Source organism: Tinamus guttatus, unplaced genomic scaffold (assembly GCF_059628265.1).
Source record: "Tinamus guttatus ecotype Peru unplaced genomic scaffold, ASM5962826v1 Tinamus_guttatus_pri_ptg000794l, whole genome shotgun sequence".
In the NCBI taxonomy this organism is placed as follows: Eukaryota; Metazoa; Chordata; class Aves; order Tinamiformes; family Tinamidae; genus Tinamus; species Tinamus guttatus.
In genome coordinates, this window is record NW_028289328.1 from 346597 (window position 1) to 362174 (window position 15578).

Below are 15578 nucleotides of genomic sequence, written 5' to 3' on the forward strand. Positions count from 1 at the left end.
GCATTAATGTGGAACAATCAGAGAGGAAAATTGCACATTATACTTTTCTTCTAATTCCCTCAATGTTATTTAAGATTAAGAGGGGATTATTTTTTAAAATGAAGATTAAGACTGAAAAGATTCATTTGTTCTATTTACCTATATTACCTAAATTTTAATCTTGAGAATTGGCAATGAAATATCTAGACATTTGAAGAACAATTCTGATTCTACTAGGTGGAAAACAACAATCTTTTGCATTGGACATAAAAGTGCATGAGGATTCTGATGAAATTCAGTATCTGAAAGTGTCTTATATCCTGTGTGTATCAATTGCATTTGTTAAGAGTAGAGGGATGCTGAGTCCGATTTTCTCCTCTATTTCCAAAAGGAAATTTGCTCTGTCAATGAGAAATGCTTCTAAACCTATTGCTTAACCCACTTTCCACCTCCCCTCCCACTTTGTTCATGTCTCAGCCTCTGCTTCTCTCCCTTCCTCAACACCCAAGCCAGGTTTTTCCTCCTCTTCATTAAGCACCACCAAGAACTTTATGAAGAGCCCTGCTTGGCTCTCAAAATTGCTGCTTGTCAGCAGCACATCACATCTAAATCCAGATCCGGGACAGAAAAGCTCTCTGTCAGCACTGACACTGCACAGGTAGTGGGTGGCCACATACATTAACATACAGACTATGCAGAAGGATGAAGAGCTCTTAGTTCAGAATAGGCTTTGTGAACAACACCATCATACTTTAAAAAGATGTGTGGGGTTTTTTTGCCTGCTTTGCCAAGCAACTATTTTGACTACAGTTAGGCAAAAGATCAACCCAGTTTATCAAGAACACCAAAATGTACATATTTAAGGCAAAGCAGTGCTCTAATTCCTTGAAAATTGGGACAGAAACTGCTCTTGAAATGAGAAATATTTCTTTCATTACAGACAGATGAATCATCATCTTCATACTTAACTTTAATTATTCCTTAAAAAATGGAAGAAATAAATAGAATTAAAAAAAATCAACTGAACAAATCAAATGCATTAAGGTTAAATTTAAGCTGTTCATTTTGAAATATTCTTTGACTTTATCTCAAAACTTACCTGTTCATGTGTGTTAATGTCTGATCAAATGAATGCTCTCCAATTCTTTTATTGCCAGAAAGATCTCTACCTCCACTCCCAGTATAAGTGAATTCATCGCCTCGATCCTGTGTAAGAAGATTATCCTTGGTTTTAATACTCTAAATTAAAACAACTGATTTGAAAAAAACACTATTTCTTTGATTATATACACTCTGACAGAAAACGAAATAGTTCAAGACACTGCAAGATGTTTTCAGTTTCACCATCACTGTCCTTATGTGGTAGTTGTGTGAGCACAAAGCTACTGGTCTGAATGTAACATATTCACCAGAAAATTCTCATAAAAATATGCTGGCCTGTGAACATTTGTAACTTCTTAAACTTCACTTTTGTACACAGAATACTTCTAGGGGAAAGAAAACATTCTAGTTAGTGAATACATGCTCTGTAGTTCTGAATACAAGAATATAATGTTCGTTAAATACATAATATCTAACTTGGAGAGTTTGCTTCAACTTGTGCAAGACGTAGATGACCAACAAAGAACAGTTGTTTATGCTTAAACACAGGATGGCTTCTTTATTTTAGTAATATTTCCAGGTATTTTGAACTAGTAAGAGTTTAAACTTATTTACATTCAAATTTCATAAGCTGATACAATTTTGTGCTGTATTTCTCAAAACGAATTTATTGAAAGTGGTAGAAAGTTTGATGAAACTTTTTACCAGGAGCTTTAAGAATGAATGGAAATATACATCCACCTTAGTAAGCATAGTATTACTATTTCATCTTGGTAACATATCACAGACATTCACAGTATTTCTGGCAAATTCAAATATTCATAGAACCATCGAATGCTAAGGGACCTCTAGAGGTCATCTAGTCCAACCCCCCTGCACACGCAGGGTCAAAGATATACAATTACATGCCATATGGTAATCCTCAAAGATGCACAAAGCATGAAACAACAGCATAAGATGAATACCTAATAGGAAAATAATGCCTATATTTTTAATAGAAAAAAATCTAGACATAACACATGCTATGCATCAGCAAAATTCAGTCAATTTCTTAGCACTATTAAATGTTTAATACTATTAAGGAAATAATCCAAATCCACTACAAGACTGTAGTAGTACTATTTTATGAGTGACAACAACAGAACAAGACACAGAAAGAGAAATTTTGGCTGTATAAAGCCACAATGTAATTACAGATTTTATATTTATTTAATTCTGTGTAAGGAAAACAGAAATTCCACTGCAGAATTAAAGTATTCTCTCTCAAGATTTCTCTAGATATAACAAGCAAATGCTATGAAGCTAAAAAAGTACTGAAAACCTAACAATGATGTTGTATAAATTCTGGTATATCCGTTCCTGTAACACTCTATTACTGTTCAATGACTCTCCAAAAGCAGAAATATATAATCTTATAAGCAAACAACAGGTGAAACAATTTCCAAAGGATGAAAGACCAAAAGGACTAAAAACGTTTACCAACAAAGGACTTACTTAAAATAAATCGTACAAAATGCTGAGATGTAACAGAATTGAACAGAATTTTTTTTTCAGTGATCAGTAATTAAAGTCAGAGCAAATGCTGAGCACATAAAGATTGCAGGAATAACAACAATGGAAATACAGATTGGAAGGGTTATATCTGATGAATCAGGCCTATATAAAGATAAAAAATATAAATATATATGTATACACAGAACAGAATTTTAAAACTAAGTAGGAAGCAAGTGCAAAATTAAAAACACCCAAAAACATTTCCTCAGGAAAGTCATGACTCCAAGAAAGTTCTGGATTTTGTAACAAACGTGAAACTGAATATGTGCAAAACCAGCTATTTTTTCTTTTTATGTATAAAAAAAGTAAGCTGAAACTAGTAAGTGGTTTTACCTCTTTTTTTAAACGCCCTTGAGACAAATATTGGAATGCTATATAAAAGAATGTAAAAAATCTGGAGAGAAAACAAATAGAACATAAATTTTAGCAAACTCCGAAAATAGTTTACACAAAAGGAAAGGCTTTACATAAAGTGTTTTGATAAACGCTTAGACTATGAAAAAATGGATACAAGAATCACAGGAAGAAAATTCTTTTAACAGATTTTTTTTTGATGTAATCGACAAGCAAATATTAAGGACAAATAACTAAAGACTTAATCTTTAGAGCTACTGGAACACACTTCAGTGAAAAACAGACTAAATATAAGTGTTTTAAAAAGGTCAAATTTCTAAAGTCTCCATAGCAAGACGCATTGGTTCTCTTTAGCCAAAGACAGACACAAGATTATTGTGTCTAATAAACTGGATAGAAGGCCTTAAATACATACTCATTTCTTGCAGATAATTTCTTTGATTAAATTTGCATCTCTAGCTATCAAATTCTTCCACACACAAAGAGGCAAAAAAAATTATATGGACTATGGGCAAACTGGAAATCCAGAGGAAAGAAATTACGAGAGAAACAAAAAACTGCTATCTATATAGCAGAATTGGAGCTTCAAGCATAATTGTTAAAGTTAAAATAATTAGATAGTATCTGCTAACACTTCCCAGTGTAACAGCACCCTTTATCTCTTTTGTACTCAGCTTTCCAGAAAAACTTCACAGGTTGTTACACCCACTCAGATCTAACAGCAAATTAATAAAAAAAATAGCGTGGTGAACAATGACACACAGTTCTTGGAACAGGAGGAAACATCACAGAAAACCTGCTGCATGCAGAGCTAATTTTGATGAAGAGAAATAGGGAGGACACTTGAACCTCTCACATGAGAGCAACTCTTAGAAGAAAAAGAGGAAAACAACAGAGGAAAATACATAACTGGTAGCAGAGAGATGAAATCTAGAAAAGCAAGAAACAAGCTTGACCAGAAGATTGGAATCCTTATAGTGAAATAAATACAATTATAAATTACCTAGGAGACATAAAAGCCAAAGGCAGATGTAAGACAGTAGGAATGAACTGGCCATCTACAAGACCTAATTCCACAGTGGTTTGTGGAAAAGACTGGAGCAGGTCAGGAACATTCGCAGAGCTAATTGTGGGTATCTGTGGGTGAGTAAAGATCCGTGGAAACAGCTGCTCAGTAGCTGTGACCCGTGACTCCACCGCAGACTGTGCTGCATCTTTCTTGCAGTGTTCTGGTTGACAGGCCGAGCGTGTCAGGTGGAGGCTGAATTCTGCTTATTCTGCTTTTTATCTCAGAGGATCACAGAACACAGCTTAAGACGCTGTAAATTCTGATCTAGCAGGTAAAGAAAACATCTGGCAAAGGAAAATACTGATGTCTGAATGTCCTTCTTTATGAAATATGAAAACAAAAATGCTATTAGAACACTTCTCTTTTTCTTCTCATCCTTTTTTTTTTCCTTATTTTTTCCAATGTTCTTACCTTAAAATAGTAAATTCAGGCATTTCCAATTTCTCTATTTTCCAAAGCTTAATTCAATTTCTGCACCAAAACATTCTGACCACAGCTAGCAAGACCTTTTGTTATTCCGTCTTCATTTTTTCTGTACTTCTTTCTTTATCTTACATTGTCTCTAGAAAGTTACTTTTTAGCTGCCGTGTTTGTAAATTTTGTCCACATTCTAGCACTAATTGATAAGATATTGAGGCATTCCAATGGAAGATGAAACCAAAACTCTCTTACTAGTCAGCCTGAAACATATACGACAAGCAGAGAGTGCCACACAGCCACAAAGTGAATTTTCCATGCATCACTTTTTCAAACTTACTGACACAGTCAATCTTAAATTGAGCAAATACATACATCATAGATTGCAAAACTAAGATTGTAAATGCTTCACCACAGCATTTCAATGGGCTGTTTATACACAAGAGTTGACAGGGACATGAACCACTGCAAGTTATTGGAATTTTAGCTATTGCAACATGGTTCCTTTTTTTTTTTCTCTCTCTTTCCATGCAACACTTCTTAGTTTTTATGCTCAAGTTTCAAACTTCAGTCCAAAAATACACAGAAAATTCCAGCTCTCAGTTAAGTAAAACATTCTGCTGGGGACACAGCGAGGAACAGCTCTTCTGTCCAAACAAAAATTAGCTTTATCATCTTTTTAATAAAATAAACTTCACAAAATCTAGATGCATCAGTTTCATATAAGCAGGAGGTACTGAATAAAGGGTAAGGTATTCGTTAGTACGTCAAAGCAAAGAGCATCAAACCTTTTTAAAAACAGTTATTAAGACATGTTAAAATACCAGAATATTTTGTTTGAAAGGATCTTTCTTTCCTTCACAGCCAAAGGCCATTTGGCGTGACACCAAATCATTTCCTTGTTCTTCTCCGTAGACATGCAGAAGAACTGTATGAGTGTAAATGTTCATAGTATTGCTCTACCTGTCCAATTTTGAGATTTACTTTTGTCAGTTTCATGGCTTAGGTACCAAAAAAAAGGGAGTGTTAAATCATATGTTTCATTTATAAATCAATAAAACCAGTTTGTTCAAAGCTTGACATATCTCATTTGGGGTTTCTGGATTTTCATCCCATCCTTAACAGCAAAAGCCTTTCAGGACCATGGCATATTCCACAATGATAAAAACTTTTAAATTCTTTCACTGACAGCTCATCTAGATTTCCTCAGTTAAAAGAATTTTCAGGCTGCTTCAGAGTAGGAGATAGCAAGAAATGGCTAACTGGTGAGAAAGTTCTGTCAACATTTTGAAAAATGACTCCCAAGTCAAAGTACTAAAGAACTCTGGTACATGATCCACTTTTGGAAGTTTTTCTTTCTTCTCTCAGAGTTAAGTGCCAAAATGGTGAATGTCCAGACACTTAAAATAAACATTAACATGTAAGTTAATGCAGGATACTCTATCTGGGTTTACTGTGTTTCTGCTCCCAGAAGTGGAAAATCAGTATGTGGGAACTGTTTTGGAAGTCAAATCGGATACATCCAAAACATAATATGCAGAAAGCTATCTTCAGTTCAAAGACCTTTCTTATTATTATTATTATTTTCTGTAATGGGAGAATGCATAGAAGATGGAACAACTGCACCAAGATGTAAACACAACAATATACAACATCCTCCAGTAATGGGTAACTCTTTGCTCAAGTTCACTGATACACCCTCTGTTTTGAGCACCAGGTGCCCTGCACTCTGTATGATGATTTTCTTTAGCCTAATATAATAACATTTAAAGTAAGACAGGAAAACCTTGCCTATCTCAAAAGACATGAGACCACAAGAGCCAAGTTTTATTAGTATTCATGTGAAAAATATACAAAATCCATCAAGAAAGCCCTGGTTTGTCCCAGAGTTGGCCCAAAGGAAAAGAAGAGTCGTGTAATTATGCTGGATCTTCAAAAGTTTATGAATGTAACGGAATGATCATATTCCATATACTACTATATTAATAGCTTGACTAAAGTTTCCTGAAAACATAGGTAATCCTTGAAAGAAAGAGCCTGAGTATGTTAAGCATTCTCAAAAAGAATTAAAGTCCTTGATATAAGGTAGTCACAAATCCCAGGATGTTTCCTAGAAAGTATGTAGTATAAATAAATCATGGATGTGTGTAGTACGGACAGAGGTACCAAACCGACTTTGAAAGAAGTGGACAAGGAAAACTACTATGACAAACATAACACCATCAGGAAAAAGTGACAAAAAGGCTGTCTGTGGCAAAACAAAGCATTTCAGGATGCTAAAATAATCCTAAAAGATGCAGATACAGAGGAGAAAATGAGGTTTTGGAGAAGGAGACAAAGGATTTCAGAAGATGATGTAAGAAAGATGATTTTTCATGTGAGTAGTTCTTATGGACTGATGGTATGGAACAACAGAACAGGTGTAGTCAAGACATCTAGAAAACAGGAGTCGTCCTGTGAATCTGAAAGACCAGCAGAAGTAAGTATCCAGTATGATCCAACAAGCAAAAGCACTTAAAGAGGAAACAAACTTTGCTCAGGCTGAACTGACCACACCAAACAATTTACCATTTAGTAATACTAGTTCAAACCAGCAAGAATAATGGACCCCCAAATTCCTAAAACATCCTTTTACCCTTGCCTCATAAAAATAAACTAGAAAGCTACTTTTAACTCAAAAGTGAAATTTCTTCAGCTATTTGATTGGACAAACAGATGCATCAAAATACTTTAATTTGTAGTATTGTGATTGCACAATCATTTTTACTGGCTAAAATCCACTGCTCTGGATCCTTACAAATGTTTGGCTGTATTGAAATACTTCACAGATTTTAGATTCACGAAAAAATCCTCACAATTTCTTCAGGTGATGTTCCCATTGTGGTTACTATCAACAACAAGGTCAAGAGCTTTGCAGTATTAACATGTCCGAGACTCTTCAACTAATCATTACAGATATTGTACTTTAAGTCAGGTAGCCAACAAAAATTGACCTTTTTTTGCTAAAATCCTAGGCTAAAGATATAAATAACTTCCAAAGGGACAGTATAAAAACGACAAGAATTGGAAGCTGCACAGTGAACTTTATTTCTGCAGGATGTTTCTCCATTTATTTTTACCACAATGGTGAACTGTTAGTTTAAAGCCATAATAAGACCTCTGTGATGCAGCATGCTAGCAGTGTGCAAAAATAGTTTGAGAAAGAATGCAAACATACAGTAAAACACAGTTTTCTTCCAGTCTTTTTCTGTATTTCTCAGTCTTACTAAAACTTACACACAATTGATTATCATGCTACTAAAATTCAAGCACATATCCCCTCTCATATCTTGTTCTTATACAAGAAGTGATTACATATGAGCAGAAGATTTTATTTCATTTTTTATTTAAAAGTTTCACTGAAGAATAGAGACACTGTGTTTAGGACAGTTGAAAGTGCAGGATAATACTTCTTAGGTGTTCTTTGAAGATTTTAGTATCAAACTCCTTCAAAAAAATGGAAGTAAGATGGGGAAAAAAAGGTGAAGGGGAAGGCAAGTGAAAAATGAATATCAAAATACACCTGTGGAAAATAAAAAAGAGCCTTTTCTAAGTCCTTAGTTTACAGCACTGCTAAAAAAAAAATGACATTCATGAATCTTTTTAGGGTAGCACCTCCAATTTTTCTCGCCAGCTCTGCTGCTTCAAAATTGTTGGAGTCATTAAGGCTATGGCATTACTTAAGTGTCCGAAAAAACACATGATCACAATATCACTTAGCTGGACCGGAAAATACAAGGATTCAAATAAGTTTATTAAATGTTATGGACTGAATAAGTTCAGCAGCAAAAACTAGGCTAACATTAGTATGACCACTGGTGAAAAAGAAAGGGAATCCGCAACATCCCTAACCAGCAGCTACAGCTACTGAGCAAGAGTGTTCTTGGCTAAAGCCCTGTAGCTTGGGTTGGAGTTGCCTCCAAGGGTGTAGGACTGAACCAACACCAAGAACCTCCTCACAAGACTTGTCCAACAAGAGACCAAGGCGCCTTCAGAGGCAATACCCTGCAGCAGCAGCAGCTGGCAGCGCTGCTGGCAAAGAATACACAGCATCCTGATGCTATTTGCTTTCCTTCTCCAATGCCCTGCTCTTTGTGATTAGCAGCTACCCATGTTTTCAAAAAAACAGGTTGCTTACTGCTTTATCCTTCATCTGAGGCATGATTCAAAATCCCACCTGACGGAATAGAACTGCAGGAAGCGACTTACCTTATGTAAAATATATAACTTGCAGACAATTACATTATCAGGTAATAACAATAATCAGATAATAATGATAAATGCAGATAATGAGAGTATAGTGAAATATAACTCCCCAGAACAATGTAAAATTCAGTTGTAATGGAGATATTTTGCTCGAGTATAAGAATGACAACATCCTTCAAGAGAAAATAGCTTAAATATTTTCCTTCAAAATACTAAGAACTACTGTGTTTGAAATAAGGAGTATATTTTGTATAGTCCTATTTACATAAGCACTAATTTTGGTATCAGCAAACTTCTTTATAAAATTTAATGTTTTAGAACAGCAAAACAAAACTATGGTTTGGATAAATGACCTACCACTTCATCTTCAAATCCTCCAGCTAATACAAGCGAATAAGCTCCATCATTACTGCGTCCATGGATTCCACCTACGTGTGGTCTGTGAACACCTGCTTCGCTCACCTGCAAACAAGAAAAAAACAGCTTCTATTTTTTTTCCCAAACAATTGGCTATCTTCAATCACGTTTAAACATCAACCTTTTGTTCACACTTTCTTCTTCGGGGAAAAAACAAAAAACAAAAAAAAAAAAACAGTGCATAATCTTTCCACAGCTTCTTTCAAACTCCCAAGTTATATTAAAGGAAAAAAAAATCATATCAAATTAATATTTGTACAAAAAGATGTTCTCCCATCCTCCTTGCTTTGTTCTTTTAGGTAGGTGATACTTAATACAATGATACCAGAACTAAGGTTCTCAGCACCAAAAAAGTTAAGGTATTTGCTTAGAGCACTCCTTTGTACCCAGACATTCTATTTTCCTGATTCTGCATCTCCTGCACCTTTTCTCCCAACCTACACTTTTATGCAACCTCAGTAAAACCTTACATTCCTTTGCTATAGGCTTCTACTCTCATAACAATGCAGCAGACAAAATCAAAGGTCTAGCTGGCTAGAGATGTTACTTCTGACAACATTCAAAAGCAAACAGCTGTGCACAACATGAAAACTATGCAAGAATAGGGCAATATGCCCCTGCATAACTTCCCAGCTTCCAGCTGTCTGTAGTCAGGACTTCCTAAACTCCTGTAAACTTTGAATTCATTGTATCCAAGAGCAGAGCACACAATATTACTGTATGTCTTATGAACAGCTACTGTTCATTCTGAATATGGCACCTGATCGTTTTGTTTGATCATTCCTCTTTTGCATCACAAAATCTAATTGTTTCCTAATTACTTCTTAAATTTGATTTGCTGTTTTTATCACTACTGAACACTGAGGCGGCATATTTTCAGTGACATCAGACAATATGAGGGTAACGAAATAAGGCTTTACACCTCAAAATCATATCAAATTAATATTTGCATGAAAAGATGTCTTCCCATCCTCCTTGCTTTGTTCTTTCCCACCTCTTTGTATACTGGCATGTATTTGTATAAACAATAAGCAAAGTGCTTTGGGAAAAATTACCTCCTTCCTCTCCTAAAAGGATTTTTTTTCTGTAAGATTTGTTGCCAATCTAGTTCACTGTGGAGTTTAAGAACATGGGACAATGCAAGACAGAAAATGGGGCAGTGCAAGAAGCAGAAATAACTCAGTAAACATCCGTAGCACTAGTAGTACTAGCGTGTGCTGGTTTAAGCCATTCATCAGCCTAAAATAAGATTCAGACATCACTTACGTATGATGAAAAAAGAACAGGTAGTACACAGATACAGTATAGTGGTTTTAAAATCTACAGACTACATCTCCCAAGGCGATAATCAGTTCACATGAAGGAGAGTAATAAAATAATTGATTCCGTCACTAATTATCTCCCTTTGGATTCAAACATGTGAGATCTGTTCATCCTAACCACAACAGACCCTCCCTTAAGATATAGTTCAGAATTTAAAAATCCTACTTATTAAGTGGAATTGTAAAATCAGTATACTTTAACTTTGCCTAGAATTAGCATCCTTTCCAACATTACAATGCATTCCTTTATTTACATCTGGTGAAAAGAACAATTATCCATAATCATTTTTGTGCCCAACCAACACCTACTATTCTCTTTTTCTATTTAGTTCTTGTTCTAGTTTTTCTTTTTCCTGTTAATGCTAGAACAACATACCTGAACTCTGAATTTCCAGGTTGTCCCAACAGGAACTCCAGGTATAGGTCCATAATGATTAGAAGGAACAATAGTGCATTCCTTAGTGCGACCAACACAGGCCATGCCCTAAAAACACAGCAGAGAGAATTAATTAGTTCTGAAAATATTCAAGGCTATTCGAAAAATCAGATGCACATACTAATAAATCTGATCATAACATATGCATACTTATATTAAAAACCGTTAACATCAAAGTTAATTATGTAATACAGATTTATGGCACTTCGGATTTTTTCCTTTTGTTTTACCTCTAGTCATCTTAACAATTCTTCAGCTGCTTTAACTTTCAGTAAATAGTGGGCAGGATTCGACATTGTTTTATAGTCTGTACAATCCAGTACTGAATTCTGTGTTGTGCATAAATAAGTATAATTACAGATGTAGCACATACATGAACAGTCAGAATAACAGCTATTTCTAAAATACACTCTACCTTGCCCCAGTCTCTCTGGCTTTCAGTACTGGCAGATGGCATCTTTGCTTTCTTTTTACTCTGTTTGAGCTTTTCTCCAGCCTTTACAACTTCATTAGAATCATTTTTGCAGGAAGGACAATACCTAAAAAAAGGTTTTAGTAAATTCTCAATTACTTCATAATAATGGCAATACATTCCTTGTAGCCAAAATAGTGTCAATTTGTTCACCCTGACTGAATATTTTCAAGCTAGCAAATATATACCATTTAAGCAACTGAGGCCTCAGATTGGAAAGATAAACTCAACAAGAACAAATACAAAAACAGGGCATTCCAATGTTCTGTTTGAAGGTAGAGTGTCAGAGGTAAAACATTTCACTGCTTTCTCACATGTTGTGTGAGAGGTCCCCATGTTTCCTGTACTCACTTTTCATAGCGTCCTCCTTCATTTAGATCATGTAAGGGAGATGACAACTTGATAACTGAGACTAGTGTGCCGCTAATCAACACTCTTGTTTCTACATCCTGCCCACTCTACCCCTGATTTTCTTCTACTGCACCAAGTATTCCTCTGGAATCCTTTGGACTGTGCAGTACTGGGAAGGCTCATTCCAGCTAATACGTAAATACCATCATAGGAGAGTGGGAGAGAGCAGTACACAGAGACTACACCACAGGGAGAAAGGCAGCACACTCATCCTTTTATGTTTTTCTAACAGCATTTTTATCCTGCTCCAAGAAAGGTAATGCAAAGGCAATTACACTTTTCTGGATTCTATGGGATGGGCTTGGCCCATAAGCCACTAGTGGAAGTCTTACCTACAACAGCACTCATAGTAGGTTTAGATAACTGCTAGCACTATTACTGCTAGCACTACTGTTTGGGATAAATCAATTCGCTGTTGTATTTGGGTGTGAATAAAAGAATCAAAGGGCAATAAGCCACTGTGAAACAGATTTCACAATGATTGCTTGTGTATGGGTTTAAAAAGTAATCTAGAAGTATTCTAAAAATTGACAGAAAACAGACAATCATTTTTGGATCATGCCTGTTCAACTGAAAGGTAAAAACATCTGCCATTTTGAAGCTGACATTCCAGTTATGTTCTCTCCTGTTGATACATTATCATCATTAATAGAGACAGAATGAATCTGTTCAAAATCACGTCACCTCTGCTTCTTCAACACAATTATGCATCCGTAACTGAACAGCAATTTTGGGCTTTCTGTTAAATTTAATTAATAGTTCTGCTTTGATGACTTGACTCTGTAAGGTAAAATGTAAAAATATCTTTCTTACATGAAATATACACATGTATGGCTTTCCCAACCTAGAAGCTGCCACTGTCAGTTTTCCAAACAGTCATAATAAACGAAGTACCGAGCTTCCTTCAGAGGTTTAGAATATAATAAATCTGTCATATACAAGAGAGGTAGAGAGAGGTTTATAGAGGGAGAAGATTTGTAATAATAATGAAAAATAAAGTTACCGATAGTCGGATTCTTTGAGGTGTCGACCTATACACAGTAACCCTTGCAGGTATATATGTACCACTGTCACCAGAACCCCATTACTTTTTCACCTGGCAAAGACAGGTTTTATACATGATAATAAAAGGATGATGAAAGGTCATATCAGTTTCTTTCAGTGTCTGGGGGTCTCCAGGGAAGAAAGCGAGGAAAATAAAGAAAGAGAGAGGGATCCCGCAGTGCCTGTGGGCAAATTCAAACAGTCGGATGCTCTGAACAGTAATCTCCCTTACTCATTAGCACATTCAGAGATAATCCTATGACAAAACACAGATTGGTGTGTTGAGGTGAATAGGTTTTTCTGCTTCTCTAAATATATGGTTTCTTCATTTCTCCATAAGTGATATGGCATGGATGAAATTTAAGTGACTGCTCAACTCAGTAGGTATCTCTAATACTGAAGGGGATAATGTGTCCTGCTCTCCATGTGCAATTCCATCTGTGGGGGTCATAATAAATTTTAATCTCTCTTTACCCATAAGGAGGTCTCTGTATGCAGACCAGGTATCAGATGTCATGCTGTAAGACAAGAGCTGCCTCAGGGAATGAAAGGGAACGTGCTCATCCTATCGCCGAGGAAACTAGCAAGCTATCATGAAGCAACCTCAGCCAAAGAGTCCATCTCTTACTGACTCAACCCGTCTTCTAGTGAGAGTCCTGCAAACCTACTGAGAGAAGCTGCTGAGTTAAAAATTTAAGAGCAGAGGATGAGGAACTAAGAAGCTCATGCAGGAGTCTTTTCTGACGAAAGGTCCAGTATTTAGATGATAGCTCTTCAAAACACTGGATGAAGAAGGCCTAGAATTTTCCATGAGCATCTTATGAAACCAGCAACGTCTTATTTTTCACAAGATGAGTTCCCATTCCAGGACTTCTGGTTAAGCAAAAATAAGAAGTGTGGCTCCAAGTCCAAATTTCCAAGTCTCCCTCATAATTACAACGTACAGACAGATTTACTGCCAGAAACTTACAGACAACATCAGTATTGGTTTCAAAATGCCTTCTCCAGTGAATGCTGGCATCAAGAGGTCGTCTTTAGAAGCAGGAGAGATGCAATTTGTTTAAGCTGCTTCGTGCTTGTGTGAGTGTGCCAGAGCCAGCCTAGTGGGAGATGGCACAATAGATATATGAAGCTTGGTCCTGGGTAGAATTTTTTCAAAATCACATGCTGTCCAGCATATATGCCTTATATAAAGCAAATAACTTGAGCAAAATCTGGCTGCAGATACAAGTATACAGGTAGTATTAACTTAATGTCACGGCAAATTGACTTGCTGGAGTTACATATAAGGAGAGTACTGCTGCAGATTAAAAATCTCCTGTGCCACGTGCTCTAGGTGTCCCTGCGTATGCAGGGGGGTTGGACTAGATGATCTCTAGAGGTCCCTTCCAACCCTAAGCATTCTATGATTCTATGATTCTATGAAAAAATAGCTAATTCATCAATGGTTATGAAACAGGTTTATATAATATTATCTGAGGGTAATTTTGCACAGAGGGAAATTACTACAAAATTCTAAATGGATTTTATTAATGTTAATAAAAGTGTTTATACCATTATGATAATGAAATTAAATTTATAAAACAGAAATGAGAACTAATGCAAGATACCAAGATTCACTAACACTATACGATATTGCAGATGGTATCATATATGTCTGAAAAATGGCTGTAAATTAAGTCAAAACAACGAACATGACATAATGCAAACTCACAAGAAGGCAAATTTAAATTTGAAATTTCCTTCTTCATGACTGGGCAAGTAATTTATCTTATTTTTTTTAAAATTAGTTTTGTATGGGATAGTAAATACTGTTCAACATCCAGGCTCACTTCAACTCCCCAAAATTATTTATCAACATATCCCAAACTGCAGACCTGGCCCCTTCAGTGTCTTCCAAGTTTTACACGGTAAAAATGAACGTTTTTCCCTTCTAAGACAAACAATATGTTACAAGATGTTAAGCACCAGGCTATGCCATGATCTTTTGCTAGTATGCAAGGAAAAAGGAAAAAAAAGACCTGAGCTTTTCTATTATGAAACATTGCATTGCTCAGTATAATTGTAGTATTTTTACATAATATCGAACATTGAGATTGCACTGGGCTGGCATTTAATAAATATCCTAAAATTAACTGTCAGAAGATAATTCCATAACTGCACATTTCTCACCTAGCAACTTCATCCATAGCTCCAGCTATCTACTCACTTGAATATATCCTGAAGGTATTAGTTACATAGCAGACAAAATCAAGGTAAATAGCTTCAGAGGCTTTTTTCAAGACATTTAAATTATATCAGTTCAATTTTTAATACTCGTAGAATTTCGTAATTTTTTAAGCATGAATATAAAGTGAAGTACTAAATTAAGTACTTAATGAAAAGACATTGTTGATCAGCTCAATTTTTATCTGGGACTCTACAGAACATAACCTTCTGTATGTCTGAAAACAATCCTAGGGATGTACGTAACATTTACAGTTAAACTACAGGAATAGTCTAGGGAGATTTCAGTGATAATTTCTACCCTTTGAAAAAATAACTGTTCTTCAAACTTTCTCTGTAGGTCTTTGAGATGGAAGTAGGGTAACTCAAAATAGTATCTCATAAGAAGCTCCTGAAAAAGAATAGGGGTCAGTGAGATTGGAACAGCAATAACTGACCTTTAAAATCAGGCCAAGATAATCCTAGCACTAAACAATGAACACTGGACAGATTTCATTATTCCTGATATAAAATCTGTTTTATGTTTGAGGA

The 15578-nt window shown here is 35.6% G+C and overlaps 1 protein-coding gene across 2 annotated transcripts in view; it reads right to left on the reverse strand.

Moving 5' to 3' along the window:
- The window catches only part of UHRF2 (ubiquitin like with PHD and ring finger domains 2), an 85835-nt gene that overhangs the window by 6636 nt on the left and 63621 nt on the right, over window positions 1-15578 (reverse strand). For both annotated transcript variants that reach the window (XM_088537505.1, XM_088537504.1), the window contains exons 7-10: window positions 11310-11433; window positions 10835-10942; window positions 9077-9181; window positions 1079-1185 (exon numbers count right to left, since the gene is read on the reverse strand). In XM_088537505.1, the coding sequence (XP_088393631.1) occupies window positions 1079-1185; window positions 9077-9181; window positions 10835-10942; window positions 11310-11433 (444 nt within the window). The remainder of the gene's footprint in view (window positions 1-1078; window positions 1186-9076; window positions 9182-10834; window positions 10943-11309; window positions 11434-15578) is intronic.